The 23,013-nt window shown below is 36.6% G+C and overlaps 1 protein-coding gene across 1 annotated transcript in view; it reads left to right on the top strand.

The window, feature by feature from the left end:
- Positions 1-23,013, top strand: part of PKHD1L1 (PKHD1 like 1) — a 189,257-nt gene that overhangs the window by 140,578 nt on the left and 25,666 nt on the right. Inside the window, exons 58-70 of the mRNA XM_056110331.1 lie at positions 3,010-3,139; positions 7,906-8,079; positions 10,248-10,351; positions 11,554-11,683; positions 12,618-12,739; positions 14,234-14,324; positions 15,152-15,300; positions 15,379-15,501; positions 16,591-16,702; positions 16,780-16,896; positions 18,776-18,941; positions 21,986-22,218; positions 22,410-22,577. Coding sequence (XP_055966306.1) covers positions 3,010-3,139; positions 7,906-8,079; positions 10,248-10,351; positions 11,554-11,683; positions 12,618-12,739; positions 14,234-14,324; positions 15,152-15,300; positions 15,379-15,501; positions 16,591-16,702; positions 16,780-16,896; positions 18,776-18,941; positions 21,986-22,218; positions 22,410-22,577 — 1,819 coding nt within the window. The remainder of the gene's footprint in view (positions 1-3,009; positions 3,140-7,905; positions 8,080-10,247; positions 10,352-11,553; positions 11,684-12,617; positions 12,740-14,233; positions 14,325-15,151; positions 15,301-15,378; positions 15,502-16,590; positions 16,703-16,779; positions 16,897-18,775; positions 18,942-21,985; positions 22,219-22,409; positions 22,578-23,013) is intronic.

Here is a 23,013-nt window from a genome sequence, read left to right as displayed (position 1 = left end):
GTATTTGCTTTTAATAGTTTCTTATAAATGCAGAATAGAATGTTTTTAAAGACATGTCCTTGTTATCACCTCTAAATTTTAATTTTATATGTAAGTATTTGGAAGTAAAACCAACTCTGATATTCAAATAACCCTTGGGTTAAATGAGAGACTTGGTAAAATATTCAAATTGTTTATCTGTAGCTCTACCATACTAACAAGCGTACATAGGTCATGTTTGACAAATTTCTAATGCTGAAGGTTGGGGAAATGAACGGATATTTTGCTTCCATTTCCTCAGATCACAGTAAATTCACTTCTGCTAAGAATGAGCTTAAGAGTCATAGAACAAAGAGAGGCTTAGTCTGAGTATCTTGATACAAATCATCAAAACATTGGAGTTGGATCTTTTCATGTAATTTAAAATGGGTACAGATATGGAGGATTTATTGGGCAGCATTATAATCATAATATTTCCTTATTTGTGATCACTGAAGTGTGATTACCTTTAAAAGAGTAATTAAATTATTTCAACACGCCTATTATTTGTCCAGTATATTCTATTATTACCTATCAATTATGTCCAGTGTCACACATTATTTTAGACATCAGATTTAGTTGTGTGAAATTGCCCAAGCTAGAGTGGAACTTGCATTGACATGAGCAACAAATCTTACATGAAGCAATAAATTACTCATTATAGATTGCAATCTATATGCTGATGAAGGAAATAAAAAGATGTAGAATGATTAGAGACTGCCATGGTAAAGGTGGCTGATTCCATGAAACAGGGTGTTCAGAGAAAGCCTCTCCCAAGGGTATGGCCGGATTCCAGACAATGTACCTCAAATGCTGCACAATGCATCCTGAATATTTTCAGATCCCTTGATCTGAAAACTTGGGAAACAACATGTATGGGATGAGTTTCTTGTATGGGATGAGTTTCTGACTTGACCCCAAAGTGGATCCTAAAAGCCTTCAGTGGGAAGTGTTCTTCCTGAACCCAGCAAGCAGACGTGGAGACTTATTGGTGCAAACCCAAAGATTCAGTTAGCTTCTAGGCTCACACATCTCACTTCTTTGCTCTTCATGGAACCCTAGATGAAAACACTCAGCTTTCCCTGCCGTTATCACACTTTCCTTTCCTTCTGATGGGTTTGAGGTCACAGATATGCCCTGAAGGAAACTGTGTACTTGTGTCTTATCCATGGGTCTTTTGTCTTAGTTTCCCTGTTGAAGAATTTATAAAAAGTTTATAAAAAAATTTATAAAAAAATTTTGCTTCCCCTCCAAGTGCATTGAAGCAAAGGCACAGATACTACATCTGATCTTAGCCCAAAGACCAAGAAGCAGGACATGAATGATAAGAAGGCTCTGTAGGAAGCCCTAGAAGGATTCTAAGACTTTTTCTTTCTCTTGTACCATTGTCTCTTTCTTTCCAACATTTTAGGAACATCGATGATAGCTAGTTATATAAAACTCAAATCTGGAGAAACTTTTAAAAACTTAATAATTTGTCCCAAGCACTTTCTAACTTTAATTTTCAAACAAAATAAATGTTGAGTGGGGCCACACCTGGCAGTGATCAAGGCTACTCCTGGCTCTGCACTCTGGGATCACTCCTGGAGGGGTTCAGAGGAACATATGGGATAGCATGGATCCAACCTGGACCCACTGCCTCCAAAGCATGCACCCTACTTGGTGTACCATAGCTATGAACCCTTGACCTCTTTTTAATAAAAATATGAATGTGAATAACTTTTGGGTGTGGTCCGAGGATTGGACCCAGGGCCTCACACATGCAAAGCAAGAGCTCTTGGACACAGTACTACCCCACACACACTTGAATTTTTTTAAAGTGATTTATTTTTATTAGGGACCACACACCCAGTGGTGCTGGGGGAGAGAGTTCTTATAGCTAGTGATAACCTGTAGTGACCACTAGTGATGACCTGCCCTGTTGCTTTGACCTGGCAATGTGGTACAGCGGACTGGGCTGTGTTCTAGGGGTAGCCTGCCATGCTCAGGGAGCCATGTTCTGTCTGGGATCAAACTCAGGGTTTTGCGCATAGCAGGAAGGGGCTCTAACATATAAGCTATATCCCATGTGGTCTATATCCCATGTTTTCTACCATATAAGCTATTTCCCATGTGGTATTTAAAAAAAAATTAATGAAATGAGTGAATTAGGATAGCACGTCAATGAGCATGTGCTTCGTGTACAGGAGCCCTAGTCTGATCCTAGCACCACATAGTGCCCTGAACACCGCCAGGAGTGACCTCCAAGCACAGAGCAGGAGTGGGCTCCAACCACCACTGCACACACACAAAATTAAGTAAGGGACAAGAGACTGTACAGAGTTAAGGCTCTGGCCTTGAGTGCAAGTGGCCCAAGGTTGAGGCCCAGCACTGTATACAGTCCCCCAAACAAACAAATGGATAAATAGTGAAGCATAGGGGTTAGAGAGATAGTATAAGGACTAAGGGACATTCCTTGCATGGAACCAACTGAACTTCAGTCCCTGGAACCACATGATCCACTGAGGATTACCAGGTACAGCCCTGGTGGTCCTAAGGACTGCCATGATGGACCAGGAAACTCAGGGTCTAAGTGGCCCACATCTTTACTAGCCTGGTTGGCCGGGAAGCACTGGGAGGGATCGGACCTTCTGAGCACTGCTTGGGAGCATACTTCAACCATTCCAGTAAAAATGGTGAATGAAGATCTAGAGTGACAAAGCAAGTGTATGCTTTCCATCCAGGAAAACTTGGTTTAGTGCCTGGAATTGCATGCTAATAAATGAATAGTATCAATGTGCAGAAATGTTGCCATCATCAAACATTTAAGATTTTTAATCAAGCAAAATATTATTTGTTTATAGAGACCCGAATGTGTCATTTTTTCCTTTTGGATAGTAAATAGTATGAATGCTAATAAGGTCAATTCAATTATAATTATTTAATAGTCATGAAGAAATACAAACTTATTTTTTAAAGTTATTCTTGAATTTGTCGCTTGAATTTTTCAAGGAGGGAGAAGAGATTGTGATAACAACCACAAGCTATGATTTCCACCAGACAGAAACAAGAAGTATTGTCAAAGTCCTTCATGATCATAAAATTCTCATTCTCAATGAAACCCTTTCCTATACTCACCTTGGTAAGTGATTTTTTCATAAACCTGCTAGATATATTATTTAACTGTCCTGAAATATTCATATATTAATGCTCTCCTTTATCATTTTTAAATTTTTTAAAATATCACGAAAATTTTTTTCCCTTTATTTTATTTTATTTTTTTTAAAGTTGTAGATTTACAATTTTTTGTGCTTTGGTTTCAATTATACAATGATCAGATACCCATCCCTCCACCAGTGCCCATTTTCCACCACCATGGATAATATCCCTCCCACCCCCATCCCCCCATCCCCCCTGCCTCTGTGGCAGGGCAATCCCCTGTGTTCTCTCTCTCCTTTTGGGTGTTGTGGTCTGCGAAAGAGGCATTGAGTGGCAAACATGTTCAGTCCATAGTCTACTTTCGACATGCATCTCCCCTCCTGGGAGGATCCTCCAAAGATCCTTTATTTGGTGCTCCCTTCTCTATCTGAACTGCCCTTTCCTCTAGGATACCCGGCTAGCCTCTAAGTTATGGAGTAATCCTCCTGGTGCTGATCTCAGCTATTCTTGGGTATTAATCTCATACTTTGTTACTTTATATCCCCCAGATGAATGCAATCTTTCTATGTCTATCCCTCTCTTTCTGACTCATTTCGCTTAGCATGATACTTTCCATATTGTACCACTTGTATGTAAAGTTCATGACTTCATCTTTTCTAAGAGCTACATAGTACTCCATTGTGTAGATGTACCAAAGTTTCTTTAACCAGTCATCTGTTCTTGGGCATTCAGGTTTCTTCCAGTTTCTGGCTATTGTAAAGAGTGCTGCAATGAACAAACAAGTGCAGATGTCACTTCGACTATACATTTTTGCTTCTCTGGGATATATTCCCAGGAGTGGTATTGCTGGGTCAAATGGGATCTCAATTTCTAATTTTTTGAGAATCGTCCATACTGTTTTCCAGAAGGGCTGAACCAGTGGACATTCCCACCAACAGTGAAGGAGTGTCCCTTTCTCGCCACATCCACGCCAGCATTGGTTGCTTTTGTTCTTTTGAATGTGGGCCAGTCTCTGAGGTGTGAGATGGTATCTCATTGTGGTTTTGATCTGCATCTCCCTGATGATTAATGATGTAGAGCATTTTCTCATGTGCTTTTTTGCCATTCGGATTTCTTCTTTGAGAAAGTTTCTGTTCATTTCATTGCCCCATTTTTGGATGGGGTTGGATGTTTTCTTCTTGTGGAGTTTAACCAGTATTTTGTATATCCTGGATATCAACCCCTTGTCAGATGTGTATTCGGTGAATATCCTTTCCCATTCTGTAGACTGTCTTTGTATTTTGGTCACTGTTTCTTTGGAGGTGCAGAAGCTTCTTAGTTTAAGATAGTCCCATTTATCTATCTCTGTTTTCACTTGCTCGGCCAGTGGCGTGGCATCTTTGAAGATACCATTAGCTTCAATGTCATGGAGGGTTTTGCCAACTTTATCTTCAATGTACCTTATGGTTTCTGGTCTGATGTTGAGGTCTTTAATCCATTTTGATCTTACTTTTGTACATGGTGTTAGGCAGAGTTCTGAGCCTATTTTTTTGCATGTAGCCATCCAGTGATGCCAACACAATTTATTAAAGAGGATTTCCTTACTCCACTTCACATTACTTGCACCTTTATCAAAGATTAGATGAGCATATGATTGAGGAGAGATGTCAGTGTATTCAACCCTGTTCCATTGGTCTGCAGTTCTGCCTTTGTTCCAGTACCATGCTGTTTTAATTATTACTGCTTTGTAGTACAGTTTGAAGTTCAGGAGGTTGATTCCTCCCATTTTCTTTTTCCCAAGAATTGCTTTAGCTATTCGTGGGGGCTTATTGTTCCATATAAATTTCAAGAGTGTTTGCTCCATTTCTTTGAAGAATGTCATGGGTATCCTTATAGGGATTGCATTGAATTTATACAATGCTTTCGGTAGTATTGCCATTTTGACAATGTTAAGTCTCCCGACCCATGAGCAGGGGATATCTTTCCATTTCCTCATGTCCTCTTTTATTTCCTGAAGTAGCGTTTTGTAGTTTTCTTTGTACAGGTCCTTTACTTCCTTAGTTAAGCTGATTCCTAGGTACTTGATTTTCTGGGGCACAATTGTGAATGGGATTGTTTTTTTCATGTTGCTTTCTTCTCTCTCACTGTTTGCGTATAGGAAAGCCATGGACTTTTGGGTATTGATTTTATAACCTGCAACTTTACTATACGAGTCTATTGTTTCTAGGAGTTTTTTGGTGGAAGTTATTGGGTTCTCTGAGTATCATATCATCTGCGAATAGTGAGAGCTTGATTTCTTCCTTTCCTACCTGAATGCCCTTAATATCTTTTTCCTGCCTAATCGCTATTGCAAGTACTTCCAGTACTATATTGAACAGCAGTGGAGAGAGTGGGCATCCCTGTCTCGTCCCTGATCTTAGAGGGAAGGCTCTCAGTTTTTCCCCATTGAGGATGATGCTTGCTGTAGGCTTGTGGTAGATGGCTTTAATTATGTTGAGGAAGGTCCCCTCTATACCCATTTTGGCTAGGGTTTTCATCATAAAGGGGTGCTGGATCTTGTCAAATGCTTTCTCTGCATCTATTGATATAACCATATGCATTTTATCTTTTCTTTTGTTGATATGGTGGATTATGTTGATTGATTTCCGAATGTTAAACCATCCTTGCATCCCTGGGATGAATCCTACTTGGTCATGGTGTATGATCTTTTTGATGAGTAGTTGGATTCTATTTGCTAGTAGTTTGTTGAGGATCTTTGCATCTGTGTTCATCAGGGATATCGGCCTGTAATTCTCTTTCTTTGTGGTATCTCTGTCTGCTTTTGGTATCAGTGTGATATTTGCTTCGTAGAAACTGTTCGGAAGTGTTTTTGGTATTTCAATTTCGTGGAAAAGCTTAAAGAGCATCGGGAGTAAGTCCTCTTTAAAGATTTGGAAGAATTCACTAGTGAATCCATCCGGGCCAGGACTTTTGTGCTTGGGGAGACTTTTTATTACCATTTCAATTTCCTTGATGGTAATAGGTCTGTTCAGGTATTCCAGGTCTTCTTGGTTGAGCCTTGGGAGTCTGTAGGAGTCTAGGAATTTATCCATTTCCTCGAGGTTTTGATGTTCCGTGGCATAAAGCTTCTCAAAGTACTCCCTGAGGATCCTCTGAATTTCTGTGGTTTCTGTTGTAATGACCCCCTTTTCATTTCTGATTCGGTTTATTAGGGTTTTCTCTCTCCCTTTCTTTGTGAGTTTTGCTAGAGGCTTATCGATCTTGTTAATTTTCTCGAAGAACCAGCTTTTGGTTTCATTGATCTTTCGGATTGTTTTTTGGGTTTCCATCTCGTTAATCTCTGCTCTGAGTTTTATTATTTCCTTTCTCCTGTTCGGGTTGTGCTCCTTTTTTTGGTCCTTCTCCAAGCTCTTAAGCTGTGAGGTTAGGTTACTTATGTGTGCTCGCTCCTCCTTCCTGAGGAATGCTTGTAGAGCTATAAACTTTCCTCTTAACACAGCCTTTGCTGAATATCACGAAAATTTTTAAGAATTTCACTCAAATTAATGCTTTGATAAAAGGTACTATGTGTTTGTGGACTACCAATAGTCTGCTGCACTAATTCACTCACTCATTCATTCATTTATTCATTCAACAAAACTTCAGCAAAACCCAGCACATCACATTCTGTAGGGTGATTTTGGCACTATTTTTTAAGAAAGCATTTAAGTGATTCTTTGTACCACAATTTGAGAATCTTTGGTCCAAGTGCGTCGTTGTTCTAATTCATTATTCATTAATGCATTTACTAAGCTGTAATTTCAAGTAGATAAGACACAGCCACATAATAAGAGCGTATTTGTCAAGAAGAGAGGAAATGATAAAAATCTTCTGAAATGATCTTTTAACTTAGAGGATAAGGGTCTTCTCTGCTCCCTCCTTTGGCAGTTGGCATGCTACTTTTATTTGAATCCCAGGAAGTGGAAGCAGATAGAAGTTTAATGATAAATAAACCATCCAGATGATTTATATGATAACATCAGCTATAAGGCAGCATGCTAGTCAGATAAACTTGTGATCCGCATTTAAAAGAAACTTAAAGGATGTTTTGATAGAAACACATTTGGCTGGTATTTTGTTTCACACCATTTTCCTTAAGGAAAATGATTTCACTGATAACCATGAAATTGTAGTAGGGAAGTTGTAGATTTGGGAAGTGTCACACTATAGATGATTGCATTTAGACTACCAGTCATTTCTCTCTGTCTGAAAGCATTTACTTTTCAAAAAAAAATTGTAGGTTTAAGATTTTCTGTTATGTAGAAGTTAGCTTTTAGGTAATGTTTTAGAAATCATCAAAATGTAAATGTATGGATTGCTTTTGATATGCTAAGTCACTCCATATTTATAAGGAACTGTGGTCGATATAAAATATGCCATTGGGAAGTAGAACAAGCCAAGGATTAGACATCAAAAGATAAAATATCCATGTATTGGTAATTCTATACATGGCCTTAGGCAAATTCTTCTACTTTTCTATCTCATTTCTTCATCTATTACAATTATAGTAAGTTCCCAACTTGCCTTGGTTATCCAGACAAAATTTGATGATTGCAAGTGACCTGTGAGACAAATATTTACAATTTGCCACCAATGAATAGTTCAGCATTTAAATCTGATCATGGCTTTGGGAAAATATATATTCATTGACTTGGAGGCTTTTAGAAAGTTCTGTAGTTTGTGAACTGCAAAAAAAAAAAAATCTAATCTAGACAGCGTCTCCTATTACAGCTGAAAGACACCGAATTCCAGAAACAGGTCAAAGCTACACCTTAGCAGCTGATGTTGGGCTGCTGAGTAGAAACATCAAAATACTTGGTGAAGATTATCCAGGTTGGTTCAAGGAATCTTTTGGTGCACGCGTCCTGGTCAGCTCATTCACTCAAAATATGATGACATTTAAAGGTTGGTGAAAAACTCAGTCTGTTTTTCTAAATAAAATATAACATGATCTCCCTTTTGTCTAGTCAGTTCTTAAATAGGGCTTTCTTTTTTATGGAACTGAATGAAAAAATGAAAGCTGTGATTTGCTACCCAGGCAATGTCCTCCGCAAATAAATCCTAATTGTTATTCAATTTAGTTTACCTTTATAGAAAATAAGAATTGTCAATGAACTGTTAATGCATTCTCTTCCTCAAACTAAAATCATTTTATAGACAGCACAACAGATGTGTTTTCTTTTTCTTTTTTTTTCTTTTTTGGGTCACACCCAGCAATGCACAGGGGTCACTCTTGGCTGTGCACTCAGGAATTACCCCTGGCGGTGCTCAGGGGACCATATGGGATGCTGGGAATTAAACCCAGGTCAGCCGTGTGCAAGGCAAATGCCCTAACCGCTGTCCTATCACCCCAACCCCAAGATTTGTTTTTTGCAGGAAATTTTGAAACAGACATCAAAAGGAAGAAAATAAAGTCATGAATCCCAGCATACCCATTGGCAATTTCTAATTGGTCTCTCTTGTTTTATTCCTGTGCTTACCCACACTCCTTAAGCCCCGGGATTATTTTGAAGCAACTCTGTTATATTTCTACTGGAAATATTTCAGTATATAACAAAAAAAAAGAAAAGAAAAATATTTTAGTATGGAACTCTAGAAGACATCTTTTATACGTTCTATCACCAAATCATGATCAGGTGTTAATTAAATACTTTAACATTATTCATATTTCACCAGCTTATTGTTTGCTTTGCTCTTTCCTTTTCTTCTTTTCTTCCTTTTCCAACTTCTTTCCCCTCTTCTGTTCCAATATCCCTTCTTCCTTTGCTTTCTCTAGCATTTTGTTAAAATCAGGACCTAAGTAAGATCTATGTTCCAGTTAGTTATAAATATTAAATTTCCTCAATTCATTTCTCTTTCCTTTCTATTTATTTTTAAAGAGGCTAGATGTATGTCCTATTGCCTGGGGTTTAGTGATTGCTTTCCTGGGATTTTTTTCCTTATTCTTCTGTATTTCCTCTGGATAATAACTTAGAATTAGAAACCTGATTAGGCCTATAGTCATTTTTCAAACTAGAGTTTTCCATTTTGGAGTAAGAAAGATAATACAGGGGTAAGGTCTTCCCTTGGTCAACTCCAGTTTGGTCCACCATGTATGGTCCCTGAAGCACCCCAGAAGTGATCCCAGAGTTCAGAGCTAGAAGCAACCCCTGAACACAGCCAGGTTCGACCCTCAAACCAAATCAAAATGAGAAAGTAAATAAGAATGGGAGACAGGAAGGCAGGAATGAAGGAAGAAAGGAAGGGAGGGAGGAAGGAAGAAAAGAAGGAATGGGGAAGGAAGAAAGGATGGAGGGAGGGAGGGAGGAAGGAAGGAAGGAAGGAAGGAAGGAAGGAAGGAAGGAAGGAAGGAAGGAAAACTCATTGGTTTTAAGTCATCCGTTTCTTTTCTCACACAAAATAACTTCCCTTCAGAGTGTTTTATTAAGTGTCTGTTTTGAAAAAAGAATTATCCTCGAAATAAATTTTATCAGCCATGACTCTCTGAGTCTCAATTTTCTTATTAAGAAGCTATGATCAAGAATATAGAGATAACGAAAGCTCCCAGCTCATATACCGTTTCATGAGAACTAATTCTTGTATTGCCTCTTAGGCACAGAATAATTTCTCATGTATTGTTATTGCTATTATTATTATTTCTGAAATCACTTCTTGCTCAGTGGTACTTGTGGCAAACTCATGCATATTCTGGAAGAAATTATGTAAATATAATGGTCTTAAAGCTCTTTTGAGCAACAAAATTGAAATACCAGGTAAATTATATCATGTGCCTCAGGTCATCAGTGCTGGCATGGACATCACCCCAGAAAGGGGTGAAACAATCATTGTAGGAAAGATGATTGTTTTTCTCTTGGGTGAGAAACAATCATTCTGTGCACAGCAAAATAACACCAAACATTAACAACCATATAGTATAGTATATGCATAGTATCAATATTCATGGGGTAGGGAGACTATTAGGGGAAAATGTCTAAAAAGACTCATGTGGGGAGCAGTAAAATTTAAGTGCACAAATGTTATTAAATCTTTTATTGATTCCAAAAAGTGTTTAACTATTCCCATCACTCCCTCAGGAAATGCAAGAATAAGTAATGTGGAATTTTATCACAGCGGGCAAGAAGGCTTTAGGGATAGCACAGATCCAAGATATGCGGTAACATTTCTCAACCTAGGACAGGTTTGGATTTTATTTTCAATTTTGCATCTATTCTGAATAATGCATTTTTATTTTCTTAGAAACTTTGTTAACAGGAATAATCTTTAGAATTTCTTAGACTATATCTAATAAAAAATGTTAGGCATATTTCCCATTAGCCTTTGTAATCCCACCAAAACATTTTATTTTATTTCATTATTTTATAAAAATTTTAAAAGGAGTGTAGAAGATGAAAGAGTAAGCACCTCTAGTGGTCTTTCACATCCCCTCCTATGTTACAATGATCAAAATCATTTCTAAATAGCTTCTATTAAACAGTGAGTATTGTTTAAATTTCTCAACTGAAGAGTTTCTTATAGCTATCCATGCCTCTGTTAAAAGTAGGAAGTATTCTGGGGCTGGAGAGATAGCACAGTGGGTAGGGCGTTTGCCTTGCCGTGGCCGACCCAGGTTCAATTCCCAGCATCCCATATGGTCCCCTGAGCACTGCCAGGAGTAACTCCTGAGTGCAGAGCCAGGAGTAACCCCTGTGCATTGCCAGGTGTGACCCAAAAAGAAAAAAAAGTAGGAAATATTCTTAGCAGAGTGATTATTTAAGGTGAAAAGGAGCGCATAATGATTATGAAAACAAAAATTCATCTTTTCAGTTTAAAATTGGAACTTATATATTAAGTAATTTCTACAAGTGTTTGCACTGCCTAGATTAATGTTTTCCCATAATTAAAAAGACATGCATGAGTGAGGCCCTGAGTTAGAGCCCCTGCACCACACTTGCCCTCTAAGCACTGCTGGATGTAAACTCTGGAGTTCCCTTGTAGCAACAGGAGTGACCCAACGAACAACAACAAAATCACTGCTCATTGTATGTAAAATATTCTTTAAAGTAATTTTTAGCATCTTAGCATTTTAAAGATAATTATTGAAAATGTAAATGCACAGAAAAGTACTTGAAATTTAAATTTTTTCAAATTTGCATTTTAAGTAGTATAAGCATAGCCTTCCTCATTTATTTAATCATTAAATTAAAAAATATATGGAAATTTACTAGGATTAAAAGACTACTGGGAAATAATGTTCTTTAATAAAGTATAATTTATTTTATTTTTCTAGGCTTATGCCTGAAAATCATTAGTTTAAAAAGTTTTGCTTTAAATATGTTTTTATTTTTGGTTTAAATATTCACTGGCTCTCGGTTCAATGTTTTGTTGTTTTTTTTTTAATAGAATGCTGAACATGGTTCATCTTATATTCGAGGTTGTGCTTTTCACAATGGCTTTTCTCCAGCAATTGGTGTATTTGGAACAGATGGATTAGACATAGATGATAACATCATTTACTTTACAGTGGGGGAAGGTAATAGAACACTTCTTTGGTCCATTAATTTGTCTTTCCGAGCAATTCTGTAAACTGTATAGCCAAGCTGTTCAACGGATCTTTCTATGAGAATGATCATTGTTTTCATCTATGTATGGTAATTACAAAATGGCATAATGGCCATTCAGCACATGTACTCTGACTGGTGTAACTTTAGAATGGATTTTAAATTTGAGATGTACTTAGTTTAATAGTATTTACTTGACATTTAGTAGCCATGTGTGGTTATGGCTACAGTATTGGAGAGTGCTGCTCCTGAATTATCTACTACAATGAACTTATGTGAATTATCTAATCAAGTGTAAATTACTATGACTTTTTAAATTTTTAAATACTCCTCATATTCCAATTAAAAAAATATGGACAGAGGGGTGGGGATGGTGAGCTTGAAGGAGGTGTGAGGGGAGACAGTGGTGGAGGGAAGTGGATACTTTGGTGGAGGGTGTTGTGTTGGAATGTTGTATGCATGAAAACCTACCAGTGACGGTATGTAAAATATTAAATCATAGTGGCTCAAATAATAACATAAATAAAATACTACCAAACATAAAGAGGAGATAATTCATAAAGACCATTATTTTATTTTAAAATACTTTTAGATGGTTACCTTTCCATAAACATCTGCATTGTGCTTTAGACAAACTTAGTTTAATATGTGTGGTATTCATGTTGGCATTTGTTAAAACCTTTCTTTGAGCCTGTGAATCCACATACTTAACCCTAGAAGATTCTAATTTAGGCTGCTTATTCAAGAGATAGTGTTTCTCTGCCAAAGCATTCAGAGGGTTCTCTTGAACATCTAAGGAATTCATTTGTCAGGTTTTCACTAGAAAATGAGTTTTATGTCAGGAATGAAAGATATTTTCCATAATATTAATTAAAAATTTATGTCTTTGCTTTTTTTCCCCCACAGGCATAAGAATATGGGGTGATTCCAACAGAGTCCGAAGAAATTTGGTAGCACTTTCGGTTTGGCCAGGAACCTATCAAGACAGAAAAGACCAAAGTTCAACTCTCTGGCATGCAGCAATTGAGGTGATATAAACAAATATGTCATTATAATTTATAAACTTGTTACTTCATAATTCCCCATTGACCATTCTCATTTTTTTGTACAAGTTGTGCATTTCAAAGTGTCATTGAAAACAATACCTTCTTTAACTAGTAGTGAACTGATAAAAATGGCTCAATGTAAAGAGTTAATTGGTGCTCTAGATCAGTGTTATAAGTGCTGGTAGTCATTTGGTTATTTTGTATTTAAGTCCTTTGGCCCAAATAGTTCTGTTTTTCCCCCTGCTTCTCCAACATTATCTATTGCTTTAAGTTCCAGAACAGGGTATCTCACTGTCCATCAACTACAAGTGCCTCACATATTTTACTGACTTTGAATTTTTCTCCTTCCTAATGTAAAATTCTCAAGGTTCTTCATATAGGGGTATTTACAATTATCCAACACTTCTAATCAGATCTTATTTGTTTTTCATCAAGTTTCTTTCACTCTAGAGAACTTTATTTCCACATATCATGAAATGATATGCTACCCAAAATGAAAAGTACAGAATATAGAAAGCACAAAGAAAGGATCTGGAAGAGAACATAGCTTTCTCTTATTTTTATTTTATCTTCTTCTGTCATGTGACTGAAACTAATAAAATAGTTTTCTTTGAAAGGGCATAATAATGAATTGTGCTTAGTACAACTATTAATAATTGTTGTAAGAAAAATATGAAGTTAGTGTACATGAATGAAGCAGCTGTTCTATTTGTATCTATTTACAGATTTTAGAATGTAATTAAACGTTAATTCCAAATTTTAAGTTCACTACTTATTTTGAAACAAAAGATGTGTATTTTACTTTTAAGAATTTTATTTGACTATCTTTATCATAATCTTTAATAATAATGTGTTTTGTATGCTTTTACCATTGATTTTTTACTGTTTTGCTGATCGCACAGATAAAATGACACCTTTTGTTCTCAATTATTTCATTCCCAAACACCATTTGATGTGGTTCATTAAAAAATAGTTTAGTAATAACCCAACATTTATGCTAAATGAATTTTCCTATTATAACAGAATTTAGTTTGAATATTAAATGCCTTCAGATTAAATCTATAGTTTATCGTAACCATCTTATTTGTCTATCTAAATACATTGACTTGAAATCAATAAAATCAAAAAGAATGACAAAATCCTTGTAATTTGCTATGATGCTGGAATTTGGTTTATGGCTTATAAATATTCAACTGGTGGAATTTGTTACTGGAACACAAAACAGTCTTTCTAATATTATGTACATAGAATATAGAATGTATTGATGATTTAACACTGAGAAGTTACAGTGACTTCAATACTTCATGTGTAATACTAGTTTAAATGAGGTTTAAATTACTTCATGTGTAATACTAGTTTAAATTGTTCCTCCTGAAAAGTGTATCCTCATAATTTTTCCTATGTACATTGCATTATATACTATTGTTGACTATATATGAAACTAATCTAAAGCATTTTTTCTTTATTTTGTACTAGATAAATAGAGGGACAAATACAGTCTTACAAAATAACATCGTAGCTGGATTTGGAAGGGTTGGTTATCGCATTGATGGTGAACCTTGCTTAAGTAAGTCCTTTGACATACAGTACCAAAAAATAAGTAAATAACTTGTCAACATGTATTAGAAATAAATATGGCATTTTTTTTAGTCCACTTGTTATGTATCTTCTTCTGGGGACTGAGAAAACTCAAATTGTTATATCATATCAAGATATTGGTGGGTCTATAAAAAAATAAATATTTTCCATGTTTATGACCCAGACAATCTAATAAAATTATAATTTCTTATTTTTATAGTATCAAAATCCACCACCATTTCCCCAAAAGTGATAATTCTAAGCACAGAAATACATGTCTCTAGGGATATACCATTATTTTATGCTTCTACTTTAGATGAATAGATTGTTCAGATAAAACAAACATTCATAAAAGCTATTTCAATTGTCCTGCCTATTAACAAGGAGCATAACCTTCATTTATGGAGTCAGTTGATAGAGATACTATCTTTACATTAACCTCCAACTTATAGACATGTGCTGAAGAATAACTAGATGAAGCTCTCAAGCTTCCCTTCCAATAGGAGAGTTAGTAAAATAGCAAGTGAAGACTTAAGTTTCCAGGTGGAGGAACTGGAGTGGCACATTGGATGGTGTCTTCAGAGAGTCCTTCTGTGATAAAGGACACTGAACCTGAAATGGGAGTACAGATGCCTTTCACACAGCCAACCCTGATTTGATCCCTGGTGTTCGAGATGCCCCCCTGAGCACCATCAGGAGTAATTCCTGAATGCAGAGCCAGAAGTAACAACCCCTGAGCATTGACAAATATAGCCCCAAAACAAACAAATTTTTTAGAAGATTATTGCTAATTCTTTGCTAATATTTTCTTCCAAGGTCCATCTAATCCCATGGAACAGTGGTTTGACAATGAAGCCCATGGAGGATTATACGGCATTTATATGAACCAGGATGGCCTTCCTGGGTGCTCCCTGATACAGGACTTTACCATCTGGACATGCTGGGATTATGGGATTTATTTCCAGGTAAAAGTGATCCAAGGAGGTGGCTACTTTATTTTATTATGGTATTTTGTAAAATGTAACCTCTGAAGTTTATTACAGACCACAGAGACTGTGCATATCTACAATGTGACCCTGGTTAACAATGGAATGGCCATTTCTTCAATGGTATATATGCCAGCTGCTGTATCTCATGAAATTTCCAGTAAAACAGTGCAAATTAAGGTAAAAAATGAATACAGACCCAAGGAGAATGCAATCTAAGGAATGTGTTATAACTTTTACACTTGATAAGTTCAAAGAACTTGTTTGCCATAAGTTCTGCCAGGAAGCTCTCTATGTCAGTTTTACTTTTGTTTAAAATATAACTTTTGCCATTCTGAAATTTTCTTTTCACACATACAAATGTCTTTCTGTTAGTATCAAACCCACAAAAAATGGTTTCTTTGACATAAGATTTCTGGGACACTGGAGATGGTTTATTGTTAATGCTCCTGCCTCGTATGTAAGAGGTCATGAGTGCAATCCCCAGAATCGTCCCATTCCACACCCCCGACCCCCACAACACACACACAAACACACACACACACACACACACACACACACACACACCCCACACCCCACACACCACACACCACACATACACATACATTACCTAGTGCAGTACCCAGCTCTGCCAGTGTGGTTCCCAGCGCTGCTCTCAAGCGCAATGCAGCCAAGTGTGTGAGCACCAAAGCACGGCAGGAGCAACAAGAGAGTGAGGGAAGGGAAACGATGAAAGCTTGCTAGTCTGCATGCTGAGGATAAAGTCATGCACTATCTGAGCCTCAGAAGTTTATGCTGATTTAACATGTGATTGTTGCTTCTTTGTAACATTGATGATAATTCCAAGCAAACCCAGAAATTGAGCAACGCTCTCTTTCCTCTAAGTCTCCTCCCCCCACTTCTTGCTTGTCACCTGCCAGTCTTGTCACCTCGTGTTTGAGTCTTTGTTTGAAGTGCTTCCAGATCCCACAGAGGGGGCATCTTCATTTTCTCATTCTTATTCATATTAGTTCCAGGACATATTTCTGTCATAGAAGCATAAGCTTCATGTGAGCAAAAACATTATCATTATTTAAATATCTCCCCCCCTCATTTTAACTATCAATCTACTCAGGGCATAAATAAAATCTTTTTTATCTTGGTTTTATGAATGATTTGCTTCCCAAACTCATTGGCTGTATTTTCGCTTCCACGAAATTCAGTATTATATATCACTTCTCTTGTAAGAGAAGATATTATTAAATGTATATTGTTTGGATTTTTTAATAGAACTCATTAATTGTTGGGAGTAGTCCTGAATTTAATTGCTCTGATGTCCTAACTAATGATGATCCAAATATCGAACTCTCAGCTGCCCACAGAAGTTCTAGACCTCCATCAGGTAAAAAAAAAAAATTAAACTTTGAATTCTGATGTATCTGAGTTCATATTCAAACTTAATTAACTCTCTTCTAAAAGGTGGGAGAAGTGGGATTTGCTGGCCTACCTTTGCTTCTGCTCATAACATGGCACCCCGGAAACCCCATGCTGGGATTATGAGCTATAATGCCATCAGTGGCCTTTTGGACATCTCAGGTAAGTTCCAATAGTCTTTGACAAAACCGCTCAACATGGTTCAACAAATAGTATACTGCTCTACCTATTACTGTTGTTTTCATTGTTGGTTTCACTGCTAGTGAAAACATTGTTTAGGGGCCAGATCAATACTACAGCAGGAAGCTTGATCAGAGAGCCAGGAGTAAAATGATCTGAGCACTGCTAGGTAACCCCCTTCCCATCCCCCCCAAAAGAAAAAAAAAACAACTCAAAAGAAGTTCTTCAACTAACCTGTGCTCATGACAAATAAAGAAATCAGACATCAAAGTCAATTTCAAAGATGCTCCTTGGAGAAGTTCATGTATATTAAAGAATTGACATTAAAGTTTCCTTTTTCAAACAAGGGGAAAACACTGTAGTGCTCCATATGCATTAGGTTCTATAAACTACAAAGTCTCTCTGATATAATTTGGATCACATAGTAGTATTCCTTTTTATGTAACTATCTTGCCAAATTTCCAAAACTATTGGCAGAGCTTGAACTAGATGTAAAGCTTGGCTTGAAACTCACTGCTTTTTCCTTGAACCAGGCTGCCTTCTTTAAAATGTTAAGTGAGTATATAATGTGTGAGTAGACCAGTTGTTTTCATTTTTCCTTTAAAAGACTTTATGCCATTTTTCTATTTCAGTTTAATAAGTCAACCTTTCATGAAAACTTTAACTTTGATCTCCTTAAAGATTTGAATGGTGGTGGGAAACTTCGAAATAATGGTGGTGGGATTGGTGTTGAAATATTGAATACACTCAATTATTGTGAACAACTGTATGAAAATAAAATTTAAAAAAAATAAAGAGATAATAGTTCTGGACAAATATATGGCTCCAGTGTCACAGCACATGCCTTACATATGTGAGACCCTGAGTTAGACCCAAGCACTTCATGGCCACTGCAGCTACACCATGTATCAAACTGGTGGCCCCAAGTGCAACTTTAAAAACAGCAGACAGGACTAGAGGGTTAGTACAGGAGGTAAGACACTTGCTTTGCTGGCAGCTGACCCCAGTTTGATTCTCCAGTACTGCATGTTTCTCCCAGGCACCATCATATGTGATTCCTAAGCACAGGGTCAGGAGTAAGCTCTGAGTCCTACCAGGTGTAGTTCGAAAACAAAACAAAAACAAGAAATAAATGAAGAGTGGCTCATTAAATAAGGCAATTAAGTTGACATTTTAGGCTTTTTGTAAGTCAAAAAAACACAAAGCAAATATTTTTTAGTACAAGTAATCAATGGTGAGAATTATTTAATGTATTTCATAAGTGATCATTGTTTGAAATAAAAATATGCTCAGGAATGTTATAAATATAAATAACAAAGAAATATAATATGCTTATGAAATTGAACCTTATAGATAAAATATATTGAAGACCTACAAACTACTTTTTTGAAAAATAATTTGCTGCAGAATGATCTCTGTCTTAAGAAAGATATAAAGAAACATAGGATGGAACCAATAAATGGCCAAATGCAACAAAATCTGGGCATTAATCTATAGAATTAATCTTACCCGGTGGGGAACGGGGAGGTGAGAGGAATCCTTGGTCCTTGATGGAGGGATGTAGGTCTGATGTTGGGATGAAGTTTGCCTGGAATTCTGTCATTAATAGTACATTCATTGTCAATCATGGTACCTCAATAAAAGTGGGGGAAGGAGGGAAATCATATCTATATATCCTAGCTGTAGTTAGACATTTAAAGTAATAAAGTTTTGAAAAAATGTGAATTATGAACATTTCTGTCACAAAGAACAGAGTTCCACATTCAAAGCAATGTTGAGATGATGGGTCTGAAGGAATGTCTACAAAATGAAACTGATTTTTCTATAGAAAATAATTGCTTTTAATTATTTTTTTTCTAAGGTTCAACCTTTGTTGGGTTTAAGAATGTTTGTTCGGGTGAAACTAATGTGGTATTTATTACCAATCCTCTAAATGAAGATTTACAGCATCCAATCCATGTCAAGAACATACAACTCATTGATACTACTGAACAATCAAAAATATTTATACATAGGCCTGATATAAGGTAAACTATGTGAAAATATCGGTATTTTTTCTTTCATGTTATCATAGTTTTTCATTGTTTTATTCCCTGTTATAAATCTGAGAAAGCTGCTCTCTCTAAAGCAACTGTTGGCTTCTATAATATTTTGATCAGCATTATGAAAATTATGATCTAGTATATTTGTGTTTTAAGTCAAATTGAGGAAACTAGTCTGTAAAATGTTTGTTTTCTCGTATTGTCATTCATCATAATTAACACCCTCATTAGACATGAAAAAGCTGGGATTAGAAATGCATTGTCCATTAATATTTACCCATTCACAGTCATTAGGAAATAGAAACATCTTTATCATTTCTTCCCCTGTTCTTCTCTCTTTGGTTACTAGTTGCTTTCCAAATATCTTAGGATCTGCTCCCATGACATAGACTTGGAACATAAGTATCAGTCACTGTAATCACTGTGACATAGAAAAAGACAGGATGATTTCTCAAATCACAAAAGTCAGTGTCTGAATGTGTCTACAAGTTGAAGCACATAGATTCTAGTTCTTAAAGTTATACATTAGACTAATCTATACAAAAATCTGGATAGGGGGCAGAGATAGCTCAAAGGACTTGAATGCATGCCTGGTAATGTGCTGGGCTTCATCCTTGGCACCTTAAGTGCTCATAGTCACTGCTGAGAGGCAACTAACCACTGGGACTACTTTAGAACCTTACAGACCTCTTGCATCCCAGGGAATATCCACCCCAAAAATCTATAGGTTAAGGAATTAAATTGTACAGCTGCTATTGAACATAGAATAAGTGCTAGAGATACTCCTTAGAAGGTCCAGGCTAGAACTAAAGAGATGACTCAGTGGGCTGGAGCATGTTCTTTACATGCAGGAGGTCTGGATTCCATTAGCTGCATGGCGTGGTCCCCCATGAAATGCCAGGAATGACTCCCAATCACCAAGCTGGGTAGAGCCCCTGAGTACCACTGGGTGTGGGCCTAAGCCAAAAAAAAAAAAAGAAGAAGAAGAAGAAAAAGAGGTGTAGGTCAGGAATTTAGCTATAAGATGATATGGGAGAAATGGAATTTTCTACTCAAAATCCTTCCCCATTTTCAGCATAAGGAGGTGTCAAGGGGCTGGAACAATAGCACAGTGGGTAGGATGTTTGTCTTGCAAACAGCTGACCCAGGTTCGAATCCCAGCATGGTACCCCAAGCACTACCAGGAGTAATTCCTGAGTGCAGAACCAGGAGTAATCCCTGTGCATCTCTGGGTGTGACCCAAAAAGAAAAAAAAGGAGGTGTCAAGAAAGAACACTTTCTAAGTAGATAGCCATCTCTGAAGAATATAGTTCGGCTTCACCTGATAGTGATTCAGTGCCAACTCATGTCATCTCATCAGACAAATGTTGAATGGCAGTAATTTGAGTCCCAGTGGTGTCTTTCCTTACATGGAATTATTAGCCTTGTTTAGTAATCATTGAATCTTTCAGATGTAGTACATGATTTTAATCTGTAGATTATAAAGAAAATAGTATATTTATAAATATGTATTTGAATTCTGTGCTGCTGGTGGGAGCCGTTGGCAGCTTCCCAGATCCTTTGTACTAGGCAAGTTCACCCAGTCCCCAAATGCTCTAATTATAATGAAAACCTACGTCTGCCAGCTTTTCCAGAAAAAGCCATTTAGCTAGTAAGAAATCACTAATGGGAAGTGAAATCCTCCCTTTTGCCACTTCCTTTGAAGTCCATAGAAAGTGACTAACTTTACTGTAGATTTAAAGGTGTCAAGGTAGAAACAACCCTGGATTCAGTTTATGATCTGGAAGTTTCCATGGAATAAGACTGAGGCCAGTCTACAAACCCTCCTCATCTTGTTTCTTTACCTCACTTTTAATAATCCACATAAACAGGAGTCCCCATTTCAGGCTTGATTTCTTTGCCACAGGATGTAAATTGAGTCTTAACCCCTAATTTAAGAGCACTCAGACTATGTACATGCAAAGAATGTATGAGCTACAGAAAACTTTCTTTGAATCACTGTCCAAATTAGCATGCTATAGAAAGTCTTCATTTATATCTCTGTGTCTCATGGCAAAAAGGGGGAGCCATGTCAAAATTCTAACACAGCTGTGCTTTCCCCCATTATTTTGTTGCTATAAATCTGAAATAAATTATATTTACCAATGTTAAATATATAATAATGCACTATAATTATACCATATACTCTAGGTACTATATAATGTATACTACAGTGCAAGTTAAGCAGCTATTTGATTATTATGAACAGTTGGCAATCGGCTTTCTGGGTAGCACAAAATGTAGGCAGAAAGCCATCTATAATTGAAACATATGGGGAATTTAAATATTTTATCTCTTACAGTGTGTATAGCTACAGAAAGGTTACTAAAATGTGTAGCATAAAAATCATAATATCGCAGAGGGGGATGTCATAAAATATCTGTTTATATGTATATAGCCAGAAGTCTACAAAAATATATACTAATCAACAATTTGTCAATGAGCCCTAGCGTCTGATAGAGGAAAATGAAAAGGACTGAAAATGTATTACGTATTTAGATCATTTTGTAGAGTGCAAAAGATACTTCAGTGATTTGAGGTCTATGAAAAAAAAAAGAGAAGGCAGGGAAAAAATACATAGTTTTCTTTGAACACAGGGATTTTATATGTCTAGCACAGCAGATTAACTGTTTACCTGCTGTGAGGCATGTTAATATTTTGTGAGTAATGCACAACTATAAAATCTCTTATTCAATAAAATATGGGTTAGAAAATGGAATTCTAATTTTATATCCCACAGGTATAACTTGTCCTTTTGAAATGTTAATGAATTCATAATAGACCAAATCAACACAATGGAAAAACATGCCTCATTACAATGCTAATTACATAGGCACTTGGTCCCTCTTTGAATTCTTTCTGAAACCAGATTCAATCAATCAAAAAATGTTGATACCTTCTCATCAAGTACTTCAGTGTACTCAGATGCTCTCCAGAAATGAAGGAGGAATACTAAATAACGTATTCATACATTTCTCTCTCCCACCTAGTAAGGTGAATCCATCTGATTGTGTAGACATGGTTTGTGATGCCAAAAGGAAATCTTTGCTTAGAGATATGGATGGGTCCTTCCTGGGGAATTCTGGCTCAGTGATACCTCAAGCAGAATATGAATGGAATGGAAATAGCCAGTTGGGAATTGGAGACTACAGAATTCCTAATGTGATGCTCACATCCCCAAATGGAAGTAGAATCCCCATCACTGAGAAAGCACCCTATAAAGGTTTGTTGAATCTCAACTTATTCCCGAAGAACAAAATTCCATGTCTTTTTTAATAACAGATGTATTTCACCAGCATTTGTACTTGCTTCATATTCAACTGACATACTTAATACAGGTCAATGTAGAGGATTGAATGTAGAGGCTTTTATAAAAAGTTCCCTTGTATTGCTAACATGTGCTTGTGTTTTTAGGGATTATTAGGGATTCAAGCTGTAAATACATTCCAGAATGGCAGAGCCATAGATGCTTTGGGATGGAATATGCAATGATGGTTATTGAAAGCCTGGATTCTGACACAGAAACTCGAAGACTTTCTCCAGTGGCTATAGTGAGCAATGGTTATGTTGATCTCATTAATGGTAGGTACTCAATGTAAAGTGAGGGTTACCCAAAGCACTTGCTATGTATTCTATGCATAGAGGCCTCTCATCACTAGTATATCATGTAAAATATCAAACAACAGGAATTCTTTTATTTACATCTGTAAGATATATCTATCTTACAGATGAAATATCGGGCTTATCAGCAAAGTTCCACTGGACCATGTTTGAGAACCAGGACAGTTATTTCAAACTGACAGTTAGAAGGGAACAAAGACAATTCCCTGAGTGATCTCCAGATCTGTATTGTCAAGATTCCATAAATATTTTCAAGACTTCAGTGTCCCAAATAACGACAATTTTCCTTACAAAAATCTTTGAAAGCTGAAGGACAGATACTCTCAGCCTACTTTTTAATTTTCATCAACTTGTGGGAACTTTCACCTTTTAACAAAACCCAGTATTTTCACTCAAA

The sequence above is a fragment of the Sorex fumeus genome, unplaced genomic scaffold (assembly GCF_029834395.1).
Source record: "Sorex fumeus unplaced genomic scaffold, SorFum_2.1 ptg000002l, whole genome shotgun sequence".
NCBI classification, from domain to species: Eukaryota; Metazoa; Chordata; class Mammalia; order Eulipotyphla; family Soricidae; genus Sorex; species Sorex fumeus.
The sequence above is the reverse complement of the archived record's forward strand: the minus strand, read 5'-3'. Positions and strand labels throughout refer to the sequence as shown.